Source organism: Geotrypetes seraphini, chromosome 1 (genome assembly GCF_902459505.1).
Source record: "Geotrypetes seraphini chromosome 1, aGeoSer1.1, whole genome shotgun sequence".
Classification (NCBI taxonomy): Eukaryota; Metazoa; Chordata; class Amphibia; order Gymnophiona; family Dermophiidae; genus Geotrypetes; species Geotrypetes seraphini.
In genome coordinates this window covers 32044550-32061384 of record NC_047084.1, presented here as the reverse complement: position 1 = coordinate 32061384, position 16835 = coordinate 32044550, and the positions used below count along the sequence as shown (strand labels likewise).

Sequence of the window (16835 nt, the reverse complement as noted above, 5' to 3'; positions counted from 1 at the left end):
CCTTTACTGGCTCCTACCAACTCGGAAGGCTTGAAGATCATAACATAACATGTCTCTCTAGTGCTGTTCAATATAGTAATACTTCCACCTGGTGGAGGCGCTCCTATTTTAATTAAGTTCAAAGAAAGAGAGAACTTTATAAGCTAAGTACAAGTTCATATTTATCACAGAAAAATTTAATAAATATCTTGCATAATATGATATATTTTGATCCTATGAGATCCCGTGAAGAGTGGGTTCAGGGTATTTCATGCACCTGAGCCAACGGGTACATTTTCCCTCTGAGGATTGAGTATCAAAATATTTTCTTATAACCATCCTTTTATTAATATGGGGATGTGATATTTAGCCGGTGTATTACTATATTGAGTGGATGAAGTTGGTCCGGCTACTTGCATAGCCACTTGGATAATTTCTATCTCTAGTGCTGTTAGCATGATACCCTTTTAAAGTATGTGTGCGTGTGTGTGTGTGTGTGTGTGTGGGGGGGGGGGTTCTGCTCCAAAGACTGAATAAATTGGATATATTGAATCCTGATGCCTAAATTTTTGGACAATATTTTATACAGCTTTTGCTCATTTCTGTTGTTTGGATATTTTTTTAATGAAACATCATTAAATATCCTTTTATTTAAAAGCCAATGAGATATAAAATTATTGTTTTCCATAACAGAAAACAGAATTGCAGCTTTTCTTGATTCTGAGTGCCTTTTTCTGAAGGTTACTTTAAAATGTGACTAACAACCAAGCTCCCAAATAAGAATATTATTTTGACACCTTTTAAAATTTGCTTTTTTCTTGACATGCAGATATGTATAACATCCTAGCGAAAAACAATTGAATGTTTATGATTTTTAAAACAAATTTGGAACATTGGGTTTATTTGTTTAACCTTTACCTTATTTTCGATATGTTATATCTACATGTCATATACAAATATTTTTTGAGGAGAGCTTTAGAAATGGGTGTACTGGTATTATGATTACTAAGGATTGAGGAAAAGATTTTGCAAAGTCTACTTTTTCAAACTATGGGCTCCTTTTGCAAAGCCAGTTAGACTTTTGTATCACCAGCCACAGCAGTATTAGCTCCGACGTTCATAGAATTCCTATGAGCATCAGAGCTAATACCGCCGCAGCCAGTGATAAAAAATACCTTTGTGAAAGGGGGTTATATTTGGGCATCTTTGTGGGTAAAAGAATAGTTTTAAAATAACATTTTTATTTATGTTCCATAGCACTTATGAAGAAAACAAAACAGATGTAGTCTCCAAAAAGTCTAAAAATTCCAGTTCTTCAGATTCTGAGTCTCGTTCAGAAGATAGTTCTTCAGACTCCGAATCAGATGCTGACACTAATTCTGACTCAAAAAAACATACAAAAGTTAAAACTGACAAGGTAAGGTTTATACTGCAAAAGTTGTGCTTGCTGTATGATATATACCATGTATGTTTGTATTTAGGGATATAAGACTTCATAAATCAGAAACTAGATAATACAATATACAGTGGAATCTTGGTTTGCGAGCATAATTCATTCCAGAAGCATGCTCGTATACCAAAGTAATCGTATATCAAATCGCGTTTCCCCATAGAAAGTAAGGGAAACTCGCATGATTCGTTCCATATCCCAAAAAGATCCTCCCGAGGCCACTGGTGCGCTTCAACTCCATCCCACCACATCCCAAAAATGCCACTGGCACATCCCAAAAAGGCCACTGGCATGCTTCCACCCCACCGCCGGGAACCGGCTTCGCCCACCCCACCCCCGAGAACCAGCATCGCCCGCCTGCCCAAACCCTTACTGCGTTCGGGCACTGGCATGCCGCACCAACCCACAGGACATGCCGGTGGCGAAAGAGCCTGCCATCTGCTGCTGATCTCTGCTGGGCCTTGAGCATCTGCGCATGCTCAAGGCTTCTGGTTCCCGCTCTTTCCGAGATTCTAATGAGATTTTCGGTGCTGCTGAGGTCAGGTTAGTGGGGGAGGGGGAGGGGGAAAGGCATGGTGAGTGCTGGGACTTGGCCTGCATGTAACAGGTGGGGGAGGAAAGAGAGGAGAGTCAATTTGGTCCACAGGTTAGGCAGGGGTGGGCTTGGGATTGTGGGGGGACAGCTAGGGGGAAGGGAGAGGGAAGTGACAGGCAGGCCAGGGTAAGGAGAAGAAAGAGTGAGAGCTAGCATGAAGGGAGAGAGTGAGGTGACAGGGAGAGAGGGGGGTCACAAGATAGCAGAAACAAGTAAGCAGATAGTATAGCTAATATGAGAACTAGCAAAAAGGACAGATGACGACCATCATGAGAGGTAGAGCGAATGAGGCAATGGTGACATGGAGCATGGGATGACAGGTGGCAGACAGGCCAGCCAAGGTGATAGCCTTCCACCTTGGGCAGAGAGAGATGTAGGGAGAGTAAAATGGCAGGCTGGATGGGGTGAAGGGGAAGGGAGAGAATCTGGTGACAGGAACAAGCAAAAGGGGGTACAGAAATGATGGTGACGGGATCAGGGGTAGGGAGAGTGTGGTGATGGTGACAAGGAAGCAAGTGGGCCAGTATGAGGGGTAGGGAGGTTGTGTTCTGTATGTATGAGGACTGTTTTTCTTTTAGCGTTGACTGTGTAGGATCGATCTGTATTAATCTGGCTTTAGTTTAACAATGGGTATATTAATGTTCTAATGCTCACTGCAGTGTTTATGATGCTCCCTTTTCCTATGTGCACCCTTGCTTTGTGACTCATGGATTATTATTAAAAATATATTTTTATAGAGAGGAGGGGGTATTAAAAAAGCAGGAGGCTGTTAAAAAAAAAGATTGTATTTTATTGTTGGTTTAAATAAACTAAGGCTTTAAAAAAATCAAAACTTTCTGAAGTAATTGCTGCTTTTTATGGGGACAGGTAACTTTTATGGGGCGATAGGCGAACACAGGTGGGGACAAAGGGGATTCCTCGCTGGGACGAAGGGGATTCCTCGCGGGGATGGGTGGGGATGGAGGAATTCCTTGCGGGGATGGGTGGGGACGGAAGGATTCCTCGTGGGGATGGGTGGGATTTTGGCGGGGACGGGTGGGGACGGGTGTGATTTCTGTCCCCGTGCAACTCTCTAAGCCAGACATCACCTCTTTAGTCACTGACGAACGGGAGTCGCTTGAGGGCTCTCTGAAGGTGGCCAAAGCCAAGTCTAGGCTTTATTCTATGGCTCCAAACTGCTAACAGCTGTTTTTGCAGCCAAAAGTGGATTCCACAGTAGCGCAAGTGACTAAGCACACCTCCTAGTGAGGGAGGGGTGATGCTGAAGGACACACAAAGACAGTTGGAAGCACTGGCTTTGGGTATCAAAGCTGCAGCATCTACCTCCTTTGTAGCAAGAGCCTGTCATTCCAGATTGCAGCCTAGTCCTTCAGAGCTGAGGGATTCCTGTCCCTACATGATTATGGAGGGAGTAGATTATTTATTCAATTTTCTATACTGTTCTCCCAGAATGATTTGCATGAATTTATTCAGGTACTCAAGCATTTTTCCCTGTCTATCCTGGCAAGTTCACAATCTATCTAATGTATCTGGGGTAATGGGAGGATTAACTGACTTGCCCAGGGTCACAAAGAGCAGCGTGGTCTTGAACCCACAACCTCAGGGTGCTGGGGCTGTAGCTTTAACCACTGTGCCACACTCTCTCTATGATATAATTGGAGTCATGAGTAAGGTTTCGACTTACGCTGTTTGTGCCCGCCGAATGCTCTGGATCAGACAGTGGTTGGGTGACTCAGCTTCCAAAGCCACTCTTAGCAGATTACCCTTTAAGGGACAGATGCTTTTTGGCAAAGATTTAGACCACTTCATGGCCAGTGTGGCAGATCACCGTCTGAAATCCCTCCCAGGCAGCAAGGACCATTATTCCACCTTGGGCAGCCGAGGCAGTTTTCATCCCTCTAGGAAATCCCACCAGTTTTTCTCCGGTTACTCTTCTCAGAGGCCCTTCCAGGGGTTCAGACAGATATTTGGCAGTTACAGGCACCATCAAACCTCAGATTCCCATGGTGGCTCAACTTCAAAAAAGCCATAATGACACCAGGGCACCAGGCGCCCCTTTCATATTAACATCTGGCTGTTGGCCTTCTGGAGGGAATGGGAACAGATTTTGTCAGACTGTTGGATTCTGAACATTGTTTGGGAGGGGCATAATATTGAGTTTTCTCAGCCCCCTCCAGATTGGTTTCTTGAATCCTCAGCTGGATGGCCAGAAAAGGAGGCTAGGATCTGAGTGACGGTACAATGACTCTTGGACATTCATGCCATAGAATCAGTTCCCAAAGAAGAATTGGGCTCTAGCAGATACTACATATACTTCATAGTGCACAAGAAAGGCACAGAAGATTGGAGGCCCATCCTGGACTTGAAGTCAGTAAACGAGGCACTAAAAGTCCCCTGCTGTCTCATGGTCTACTCAGTCATAGCATCGGTGGCTCCAGGGGAATTCCTAGCCTCTCTGGATTTAATTGAGGCATATCTTTACATTCACATCTTTCTAGATCACTGAAAATATTTGAGATTCCATGTCCTCCATGTCCAGTTTGTGGTGCTCCTTTTTCATTTGGCCACGGCTCCAAGCACTTTTACCAAGGTGGTTGTAATGGCTCACCTATGTAGGATGGGCGTCCAGGTACATCCTTAACTGGACAATTGACTTATTAGAGCCCCCTCATAATAGGAAGGGGAGCACATAGTACAACATGTGGCGAATCTCCTCCAGAGACTTGGCTGGATAGTCAGCTTCTGAAAAAGGCAGCTACAGCTGACTCAGTGCTTGGAATATCTGGGAATCCCCTTCAACATGGCACAGGGCTGTGTCTTTCTTCCCAAGCCATGCAAACAGAAGCTCAGGAAGCAGATCTTTGAGATCCTGGCCTTACCGAGCCCCAGGACCTGGCATTACCTTCAGGTTGTGGGCTTAATGGCAGCCTCCCTGGAAGTTGTTCCCTTGGCGAGAGCACATATGCGGCCACTCCAGGACTCTCTTCTCTCCAGGTGGTCCCTGCAACACCACTCTCTTCAGGGGTAAAACGCAGCTTATATTGGTGGCTCCAGGGAGATACATTATCGAGGGGCATACCTTTCAAGATCAGCTCATGGGTGACCCTCATGGCCGACGTTAGCCTGAGCAACTCAGGGGCCCACTACTGTGGTTGCTCACTCCAGGGCAAGTGGACCCCTTCGGAAAGCAAGTGGTCCATAAATCGTTTGGAACTGAAAGACATTCGCTTGGCATTGAAGGAGTTGCAGTCTTTACTGGCAGGGAAGGCAATCGAGGTATTTTCAGACAATGCCACAGCGATAACTTATGTGAACAAATAAGGAGGCATGAAAGATGCTCCCCTAAGCCTGGAGGCACAGCTGATGTTCCAGTGGGAGGAAGTGCACTTACAAGTCTTCTCAGCTGCCCATGTTACAGGAGTAGAGAATATCCAGGCCGATTTTCTCAGTGGGCAGACTCTGGATCCGGGGGTGTGGTCTCTGTCCCAGAGAGCATTTGGCCTCATTGTGCAGTTCTGGGGAAGACTGGAAATGGATCTCATGGCAACAGCCAAGAATGAGAAGGCAGATCGCTTCTGCAGTTGAAGAGACGAGCCAGGAAGTGCAGGGCTGGATGTCTTCATTCAAGCCTGGACCACTGAGCTTTTGCTGTATGTATTTCCTCCATAGGCCATGGTGGGCCAGATCAACTGCCGAATAGCGAGCCACCAGGGGCTGGTGATCCTGGTAGCTACAGACTGGCCCCATCGGCTTTGGTAAGTGGATCTGGTATGCCTCCAAAGAGACAGATCTCTCAGGCTGTTGGTTTATCCCGGTCCCCTCTTGGACGTCTTATGAGCACCTGCTGGATGTGTCCCTCTTGGATCTTATGGTTAAGACTGTATTTATGGTTGCCATAGTCTCAGTGAGGCAGATCTGAGAGTTGCAGGCCTTCTTCTGTAGAGAACCCTTCCTCAGGTTTACAGAGTCTGGTGTTTCTCTGCAGACGGTACCTTCCTTTCTACTGAAGGTGGTTTCTGCCTTCCATGTCAATCAGGAGATTCATGTACCCGCCTTTTACCCTATGGGTTTGGCGAAACAGGACAGAATTTTGCAGAGGCTGGATGTGCTTAAGAGTCCTATTTCACTACCTGGAGAGGACTAATGATTCCCGGCTCTCCGACCACCTTTTTGTGCTGACAAGCCAATCAAGAAGAAGTAAGCCAGCTTCCAAGGCTTTGAGTGTCAAATTAATTCACATGGCAATTTCATCTTCCTACATTGCCTGTGGCAAACAGCCCCCTTTCTTCATTGCAGCTCATTTGACTAGAAGTGTGGCTCATTCGTCTGATGAAACTTGTAGAGCAGCTACTTGGTCTGCTCTCTGCACTTTTATGAGGTTCTACAGAGTGGATGTGGCAGCTTGAGAGGATGCCTCTTTTTGGTCTTCTGTACTGCGGACAGGCTCGTCTGACACTGCTTTGGTACTTCAGCTATGATACTGACTCCTTGCTAGTCTTCTTTCTGTTAGAAGACACAGGATTCTCTATGGCCTGCCCTGTGTAGACTTTTGATTCACCTGATTCCTGCCTCAGACGCTGCCAGTGTTTGTCTTTGGACCTCTTCTCCTGTATCTAAGATTTAGCAGAGACAAAACTACAGGTCCATGAGGGTTACTATTCCCTTTCTTCTTGGGGGGGGGGGGGGTGGAGTTATGGCTCCTACTAATTGCATTTAGCAGGTTGGTTCCTAGCCACATATATGCGTAATTTGTTGTTCCATGTTAAATTGTTAAATCATTGTTTTGTCATAAGTTACAGAGCAGAACAGAGATTTTCCCTGTGCCCCTCCTTCTTTTTTCTTCTGTTTTCAGTGGAGTTTGATTTCTTTGGTACTAACTGAAGGAGCTGTTCTTCACTGCAGAAGGGAAGAAGTTAAGAGTTTTTTGAGTGACACACTTCTGCAGACTAATTCGTGGAGGGTGTAGATGGGCTGGAGTAAGTCTTAACAGAGATTTCGGCAGTTGGAACCCAAGCATAGTACCGGGTAAAGCTTTGGATTCTTGCCTAGAAATAGCTAAGAAGAAAAAGAAAAATTTAAATTGAATCAGGTTGGGCAGACTGGATGGACCATTCGGGTCTTTATCTGCCGTCATCTACTATGTTACTATGTAATGGGAAGCAACAGTTATGGTACAGAATCCTATGTCTTCTAACAGAAAGAAGATTAGCAAGGTAAGAACCTAATCTTTCATTATACTTCTTGAGCACATATCAGAAAGGCAAAAGATAAGCTGGAAGAAAATAGATCTTGTGTATCAGGTGAGGGTTTGTATATGATATAAACTCTAGAATGATGCTATCTCCTTCCTGTTATGATTCCTTGGTCCTATTCTGCTCTCCCCAATAACAAATGTACTTGCAGACACCCTGAAGTTCTCAAATGCTTTAAGCTTCATATGAACCAATTTGCAGTAATTCTAGATGTCTGAAGTGCTCAGAGATTTTCTACAGTCCAGTTGTTATCAAAAATTTTGCTTGTCCAATTTGTATTCTATAATATTGCTAGTCAAAAATCACCATGTGAATCTCATAGCCATATAGAACATAAAATCGTTGTCTCACTTTGTTATTCTCTATTTCTTTCCTCCCACACACAAATCAGAGTTTCTGTTATCTGAAGACAGTTGATATGATTTTATAGTTCTTCAAGATTTCCAGGTGTTTTAGTCTTCTTATTCACAGTAATTTTCATCTTCACTAGATAGAACAATACAAACTTGCATGCATACGAGTTCTTGCTTTTCCTGAAATGACTTCCTTTTCTGCGACATATTATTTAGATTTATGAGAATCAAAATATTCTAATTTTTTACCGTCAGATGACCTTTTTAGGATTTCCAATAGTTGGAGGTATTGGAATATTGAAACTGCCACCATTAACATAATATAAGACCACCATAAAGATATTCAAACGTCTAAATACCAGAGATTACATCAAGAAAAATTTAAAGAGTAATGGAAAAAAGACCTCAGTATTTCCAGGGATTATTGTCACCTGGAAGTCTCTATGACGGCTTCAAAGCTGCCATAGGAAATACATCCCTAGTCCAGAAAACCGCCATATACTATTGAAAGTTTTCAAAACAATCGTAATATCAATTCTCTTACAAAAATGGAAAAAATAGAACTTATCTGTAAAAAGTTTATCTTCTCTGGTATTAATATCAATCCGAGCAGAAAGTTGCCCAACTCCCAGTGTTGCTGCTGATATAAAGCGCTGGAAGGGTTTGTCCATTGGGTCAAAAAGGGGGGGGAGGAGGCATTGGACATCAAGGGCTGGATTCAGAAAATGGGGCTGAAAAATAAGCACTGGGAAAAATCAGTGTTCAGCACTGTTCTATAATAGGATGAGCACACTTTACAGAATAATGCATAGTGGGGATTCTTGCACCCAACTTTAAGCACAGAGACTTAGGCCAGATGAAATGTGCTATAAATCCTGATAAGCAACTTGGGAGCATATCTCCCAAATTCTGTAACACTATGTGTAATTTATCCCAGGACAAGCAGGCAACATATTCTCACATGTGGGTGACGTCATCCATGGAGACCCGGTACAGACAGTATTAAAAATGTATTGCCACTGTCCACACCACACATGCACAAGTGCCTTCCCACATGATGTAGGTTTGCGATTCCTCAGGTCTTCGTTTTCCGTGGAGCAAAGACATACTTTTCTGACTGAACTCTGTCAGTCTGTGTTGCTTTCCCGCTTCATTTTTTTTCTGACTAGTTTTTCTAGTGTATCTTTTTTCTTTTCTTTATTAAAAAAAAAAAAAAATCTGTAGAAAAGAAAACTAAATTTCTTTTCTCATTGGCTTTATCCTTCGGGGTTTTCCCTCGGGCCAAAATTGACTTTAATTTTGCTGAAGCCATTTTTCTGTCCATGTCAAAACCGTTAATGGGCTTTAAAAAGTGCTGTAGGTGTCAGCCTATTTCTGTCACTGACCCTCATAGTTGGTGTTTGCAGTGTTTAATGTGGAGACTTACGCCCAGTGTTCCACCTTACAGAAGCGCTCTATTAAAGCCTATCATCTTCAGCAGGAGAAGTTTATCTGCGCGTCCATGGACATCGACAAGACCTCGCAGCCATCAACATCGAAGACTCCTTCATCAACATCGTGAGATCTTGCACAATCGGGGAAGCCAGCTAAGATGTCATCTGCTTCCCAACCAGCATTGCAGGTCACAACAGCATAGAGTCCCTTGATGCAGAGCAAACAGTGATGCCAACATTCACTACTATTGTGGCTTATCTCTCCTTCGAGGTGTGCATCCTTGTCGAGATCACACTCTCTCCGAGGTAAGCTACTGCACTGATGGTACTGGCAGATAAGCCAACAGTACTTGTGCTTTTATTTAGGGAGAAGCTCTATGAGCTCTTTCAGAGGGAACTTGGTGATCTTTTCAAACTGCATAGAGTGCCAGTGCTTACCTTGGCTTGTCTTGGTACCAGCACAATCTGAGCATAGTGCCCCACATAGATTTTCACCGAGACATTGTCGATCCTTGGCGAGATATTCTATTCCCCGACATTGATCATTGCATCATCTGCTCAGATCCAACAAACCGCCAAATCCTGTCACTTCCTCTATAATATTACCAAAATCCGTCCTCTTCTCTCTGAACACACGACCAAAACCCTTGTCCACGCTCTCATCATCTCGTGCTTAGACTACTGCAACATACTTCTCTTGGGCCTCCTGCTTACCCATCTCTCGCCTCTTCAATCCGTTCAAAATTCTGCTGCGCGACTCATATTCCATGAGAGCCGCTATTTTCACATTACCCCTATCCTCAAATCACTTCATTGCTCCCCGTCCATTTCCGATTACAGTTTAAACTCCTCTTGCTGACTTACAAGTGTATTTGCTCTGAAGCCCCCCGATATTTCTCTTCACTTATCTCCCTCTATGCTCCTACCCGTGATTTCTGTTTATTGGGCAAGCCCCTCTCTTCTGTACCCTTCACTTCAACTGCCAACTCCAGACTCCGTCCCTTCTTTCTTGGAGCACCGTATGCCTGGAACAGGCTGCCTGAATCAATACGTCGTGCTCCCTCTCTAGCAGCGTTCAAATCCAAGCTAAAAGCCCACTTTTTTGAATCTGTTTTCAACTCTTAACTCCCACTCACTGCTGTCAGATACCTATACCCACTGTATCATTTCCTCTACCATAATCTTCCCAACCCCAAAATGCCCTATCTAAATTAGATTGTAAGCTCTTCTGTGGTCTATTGTTTGTTAAAATATACAGCGCTGCGTGTGTCTTTCAGCGCTTTAGAAATAATAAATAGTAGTAGTAATTGCATTGAAGGTCCACCTCTCCTTTGGTGCATTGATCCACTGATTCGAGATATCGGTGTCGTTCTTCTACTCAACGCTGCAAGTCAAGGAAGCATCGATCTTCATCGCATACTTCAAAATGCAAAAGAGCTGTTCACCAATCCTCTTCATCTTCTTCCTCAGATCGATACCAAAGATGTTGTAAGAATCGATCTCCTCGACGCACAGCTTCTCCAAAGCTTCTATATGATTCTGAATCAGAAGGTAACCTCACTGGTTCTTCAACTGAGGCTTATGACACCCCTTTGGAACCATCTCCACAGAAAATCTAACCTGAAAACAAGATTGTCTTTTACTAAATATATTAGACAGTTAGGCAAAGACTTACCTGTCAAACCTGAAGCTGACTCTGGCTTCAGTGCTGAATACTTAGAAACTTTGGACTGTGATGAGCTTCCCAAAGAGCTCCTCAAATTACCATTGCATGGCATTCTCAAAGAGACTGTCCTCAAGAATTGGGAAATGCCTCTGATTGTCACAGTAGCACCAAGAAAACTTGATTCCATTTACAGAATCATTTCTTCTCCAGGGTTTGATAAACCACAGTTTCAGCATCAGTCATTACTTGTGGAATCAACCTTGAAAAAGTCTTTTGCTTTTAGGGTCTATGCATCAGCGCCACCAGGACAAGAAGGCTGGACTATGAACAAATTTGGACATAGCTTTTACCAAAATTCTATGTTAGTGAACAGGGTCCTTAATTACAATTTCTACATGTCCTGTTATCTTAATCTGGTACAAAAATTGCCCATCTTTGACAAATATATTCCTGCACAATATCTTCAGGAATTTCACATCTTCCCAAACTAGAAAACACTTAGCAAGGCCAGCTTATGATGCCTGTGAGTTGTCATCCAGAGCATCTGCTATGTCAGTGTCTATGAGATGCCTAGCGTGATTAAGAGTCTCAGATATAGATATAAACCTCCAAGACAGATTGGCAAATATTCCATGTTTGGGAGAAGAAATTTTTGGTGATTCTATTGAGATAGCCATGCAAAAGTTGACTCAACATGAAGAGAACTGGAATTCTTTGGTCAGAACGAAGACTAAGCCTCCTTCAGCTTCACAGTCATCTAAACCTGCCGCCTCATATCAGAGGCAATATTCTGCTAAACCTTCTTCCCCTCGTCCACCTCAGTAGAAGAAGCAAAAGCAACAGCGTCCTCAAAAATCTCAGCCAACAGTTCCTCAAAAACCTGCTCAGTCTTTTTGACGTGCTCTTGGAGAGCATAGCCGCTGTCCCTCTCTCTCAGCCTCTTCCTCAGTCAATCAGAGGTAGGCTCCAATTATACCATCAATGTTGGACACTAATAACAACTAATTTGTGGGCTCTCAAAGTCAATCAAGACAGTCCTCTTTCAACCTTCAGAAGACGCCCCTTCTTCTTTGAGAAATAGAATCTCTACTTCATCTGAATGCCATAGTGATAGTACCTCCTGCTCAAAAGAATCAGGGCTTTTACTGCCGGTATTTTCTCATCCCAAAGAAGATGGGAGGTCTCTGTCCAATTCTAGACCTCAGAGACTTGAACAATTCTTAGTAAAAGAAAAGTTTCACATGTTGTCCTTAGCAACTCTATATCCCCTCTTAAGTGGGGATTTAGAGTCGCTAAGGATATGGTAAGTGGGTATAAGCTCTCAAAGAAGCTTATACCCACTTACCAATTTATCCTGCCCACAGAAAATTTCTAAGGTTTCAGGTAGCCCATCAACACTTTCAGTACAAAGTCCTGCCCTTCAGCTAGGCATCCTCGTCCAGAGTATTCACCAAGTGCCTAGTAGTAGTGACAGCAGTTTTAAGGACTCCAAGTTTTTCCTTATCTAGATGATTAACTCATAAAAGATGCCTCTCAATTCTGTTTCTTCAGCAGTTGGGGTTCGAAGTCAACTTTCCCAAATCTCAACTTCAACACTCTCAGACTCTTCAATTCATAGGAGCCCTGCTAGACATGATTCAACTCGGGGTGTTGCTACCTCAGCAAAGACAAGACAATTTTGCAATCAACTTTGCAATCAAGTTTATCATCTTCCATCCATCTCAGTAAGGCAAATGATGATCCTATTAGATTACATGGCGGCCACAGTCCATGTTACTCCCCTTTGCGAGGCTCCATCTCAGGACACCTCAATGGTCTCTGGCATCTCAATGGTCTGAAGCGCTTGACCCACTCTCACAAGAGATTTCAGTCACATCATCACTTTGTCAGTCTCTGCAGTGGTGAATGAATTCCTCCTATCTTTCCAAAGAGCTCTTGTTTCCAGTCCCTCCACATCAAAAGGTTCTGACCACAGACTCGTCCAAATATGCTTGGGGACCATTTCTACTGTCACATTAGAAAAGGAATAAGTAAAAAAATTAGTGGCATCAAAATCCACAAAACAGAGCAGCACATGTCTTGCAACTTAATAGTAGTAATTGTACAATCCCACTTTATTCCTGGACTATTGGGTTATTTTCCTATACTTGCTAGAACACAATTGTAGGAAGCCTCATTATTCAGAGACTTAAGCCCCTTCCCTCTTACCTCATGACTGTCCCCCCAGATATCAGTTTATTTCCTACAAGTCAGACTGTAGGAGCTTGTCTTCTCTGCTCATGTTTATTTTCTTTAAACTTCAGTCTTTTTGTTTGTGGATCCCACCGTCATCCTGCAGAGGTTCCCCACGGGGACAGCTCTGGCTGCAGGAGGTCGCAGACTTTCCATAAAGTCTGCTTCCTGAGGGTTGGCTGCTTTTCAGTGCACCCTCTAGACAGCCTGCACTTCTGATCACTGCTGCAAGACCGTTCCCTTTGGTGCTTGCTCATCCCAGGTTTGTCCGCTAGTGGGTTGGGTGCAGGCTGCATGACTCCATAGAGGAGTTCCTGGGATCGGTGCCAAACTGCATTCCTCCACCATGTGTGTGCATGGCGTGTCCAAGTGTGGCAGGGGTCCTGGCCGTGGATGTCTGATCGGTGGTGCAGTCAGAAGATCTGAAGTCCAGCTTGCCTGCTTCTTAAGGCAGAGGATCTCCCTGTCTGCAGATTCAACATTTCTGTCAGCATTTCCAGGCAGCACATTGCACAGTGAGTGACAGGCTGACAGCCTGAATCAGCAATTTGGGGAGGGTCTCTAGAAAAGGGTTTTGGGTGGTTTCTTGGTGTGCCCTAGCCCTCCCCACCTCTAAAATCCCCAAATTGATGTTCTTGAAGGGTTCCTGTGCTGCTTTGCAGGTGCCGCCGGACAGCTCCCTGTGGGCGGCTGATGCAGAGAACCTCTAAACCTTGATCTGGAAGACAGGGAGGAACTCTTGGGCAGAGTCTCAGTGATCTCTTTGGAGGAGATTTGCAGGGCTGCTACCTGGTTCTCATTACATATATTCACCATGTTTTATAGGATCGATGTGGCGGCCAAGCAGGATTCTGCTTTTGGTTCCTCTGTTTTGGCTGCAGGCTCATCAATCCCACTCTGACTCTGGGACTGCTCTGTTACGTCCCAGTAGTCCAGGAATAGAATGGGATTGTACAAGAATGAAAGATTAGGTTCTTACCTTTGCTAATCTTCTTTCTTGTAAATCCACACACTATTCCTGGAACCTGCCCTGGGATTTGCTGATTGTCTGCCTTTACAAGTACTGGTAAGCTGGATTTCCGTTTTCTAACTGGCCTTTAAAAGAGTGCCAACAGAATGGGTTTAGCACTTAGTTTTGGGGAGGGTGGTGGTGGTCCCAGTCTAAATCTTTGTTTCATTTGCCTCGAATGGAAAAACCGCAAGAGGTAACCTTAGAATCAATCTGGGACCTTGTGGCAAATCTTCCAAATGCAATAAATCCTCATTTTCACTGAGTTGAAAAAACAATTAAAGCCCAGGCAATAGACATTAAGCATCTACAATCTGAAGTACTGAAAACTCTATTGATAGTATTAAACAAGAGATGACTATGTCTAAAAGGCTCAAAGAAACATTGGCTAAGGATAATACAAACCTCAGGAAAAAGCTTGAATCTTTGGAGAACTTTTCTCGAAGTAGCAACTTAAGGTTGGTGAATTTCCCTAGGATTGCTACTGCACCTCCTAGAGAAATGTTAAAAAGATATTTGTTAGAGGTCTTGGAGATTTCGGAGGAGGTGATACCTCCTTTTACACAAGTCTATTATCTTCCTAATAGGCTGCAGAAACAGCAGCAAGAAAATGTTCAGGATTTAAATGTTTCTGAATTGCTAGAGCTTTCTGATAGAGAGATGGCTACACCAGCAACTCTGCTTATAACGGTGGTCCTTGCGCCTGATAAAAATTGGTTACTAAATATTTTCTTTAAAAATAAGCAGAAGGAAATTTTAGATTTAAAAATTCGAATGTATCCTGATTTGTCCAGGGACACCCAGAGGCTTAGGAGAGAATTTTAGTTGTAAAAGCCAGGAGTGTTAGCCCTAGGGGCGACCTTTTACTTGCGCCGCCCTTGTAAATGTATTGTACATTATTTCTCGCAAAACTATGTTTTCTTCGAATCCTTCCGTCTACCCTCTTATCGTTAACGTGACTGGAACAAGGGAAAAAATAAGATCTGAGCCCTAAGTTAAATTAGAATTGGGGCATACCTGGGTTCAACTAGATAAGTTAGGTTTTTCTTCCTTTGTTACTTTTTTCTCGCCTTATAAATCTTGGATCCCATATATAGAGAACTTGAGCTGAATTTAAGCATGTAAAACTCTTTGATTTAAATCAGGGGTGTCCAACCTACGGCCCGAGGGCCGCATGCGGCCCCGTGAAGTATTTTGTGCGGCCCAGGTCGAGGGCGATGCAATGTTTTCCTCTGCTGCCCCCGGGTGTTTACCGTCTTGCCAGCTCCCTCCTGTGTCTTGCTGCAGCGTTTGCACATTTGTGCGGCCCCAGAAACATTTTTTTCGGCCAATGCGGCCTAGTGAAGCCAAAAGGTTGGACACCCCTGATTTAAATGATATTTCCTTGATATTCTGTTATGCTCAAATTTGCTTTCTGTACAAGTGTAATATTTGATTATGTAATTTGAAAATCATAAATAAATAATTTAAATTAAAAAAAAAAGTTTTAGGGGAGTCCCTAAATCAGGTGCCCCCTTCTGACAGTGCAGGCTTTCTCTCCTTATACCACTGTTTTTTGTTGTTCAGGTTTCTAATGTTTAATGACCTGTTTCAATTGTTGGCTGTTTGTTCTAAATTTCTTGTTATGAGCAGATTAGACTTATTTGTCGGGGAGTATCCCTACGCCTCTCTCTTTTGCCTTTGTCCTCTACAGAGGTTTCTGGCCACTTTGAAACAAACTGATTCCTGGGGGGACAGAAATGAGGTTATAGGGGAGGGAATTAAGTCTCTGAATAATGAGGCTTCCTACAAGTTCTGGCAAGTATAGGAAAATAACCCAATATTCCAGGAATAGAGTGTAGATTTACAATCTTTTGTACTGCTTTAATCTGATCTTTCAAAATCAACACATTTGCACATACGCTGTTAAGAGTATATTCTTCTATGGCACTTTTTTGTAGGTGGGAGAGAGACAAGTGGTACTGTTTGCATTTCATTTTGCCCAAGCTATTTAAATTTATTAATGTGGGGTTAGTGCAGTCCTTCCTATTTACAAGGTTAGTGCCTCCAGAAATAAATAGAAATAAAAGAAAACCAAAAAATAGAAAAGATACCTTTTATATTGGACTAACTATATATTTTTTTCAAGGCCAAAGATTACTTCCTTCAAAAAGGAATGCCATCAAATTTAGGGTATGTGGGAATGCACAAACAGCATCAGCAATCTCTTTACATGTATGTAGCATTAACAGGATATAGAAAAAGTACTGCATCTAGTTACTATAAGTATGAGTGGCATACAGTAATAAAATACATCTAATTTCAGTAGTAAAAAAACCCAGAGGCTGTTTTACCTCATTTAGGTATGATGACATCATAAGAAATGCTATTCACCTCCCAATTCCAGAGAGATTCCTTCAACTGAGCCCAATAAAATACAGCACCTGTAAACCAAGACAAAGAAGCTGAATTCTGATATACAGTGGTCCTTCTACTTCCCTCAATATATTTAAAATTAAAAATCTTATATAAGCATATGTTGAATATCACCTCCATGCACCAGCACTACAGCAGAAGAGGGAACTATACCACAAGATGTCTTCTGACAAAATTGAGCTTCATACAGAATATGTGATTAATACTTTACTTCATGTTTTGAATATACGAGTAAATACCATGAAATAACAGAAGCCATTCACAAATCCAAAATTATTTAAAGTACAGCTGATCAAGATAGGTAATAAAAAACAAACCAAAAATAAGAGAGAAAAATATGTGCTTAGATCATGGCCTGTATTCTGCCTTATTGGTAAAGAAAATAAAGCTACTGTAAAAATCTAGGTCACCCACATGCAAAAAGGTGGAAAAAAAGAAAAGAAATCACAAT

General features: G+C 42.9%; 1 protein-coding gene across 2 annotated transcripts in view; it reads left to right on the top strand.

Annotated features, from left to right (window-relative positions):
- The window catches only part of AP3B1 (adaptor related protein complex 3 subunit beta 1), a 516639-nt gene that overhangs the window by 287963 nt on the left and 211841 nt on the right, over positions 1–16835 (top strand). For both annotated transcript variants that reach the window (XM_033929417.1, XM_033929426.1), the window contains exon 20: positions 1237–1396. In XM_033929417.1, the coding sequence (XP_033785308.1) occupies positions 1237–1396 (160 nt within the window). The remainder of the gene's footprint in view (positions 1–1236; positions 1397–16835) is intronic.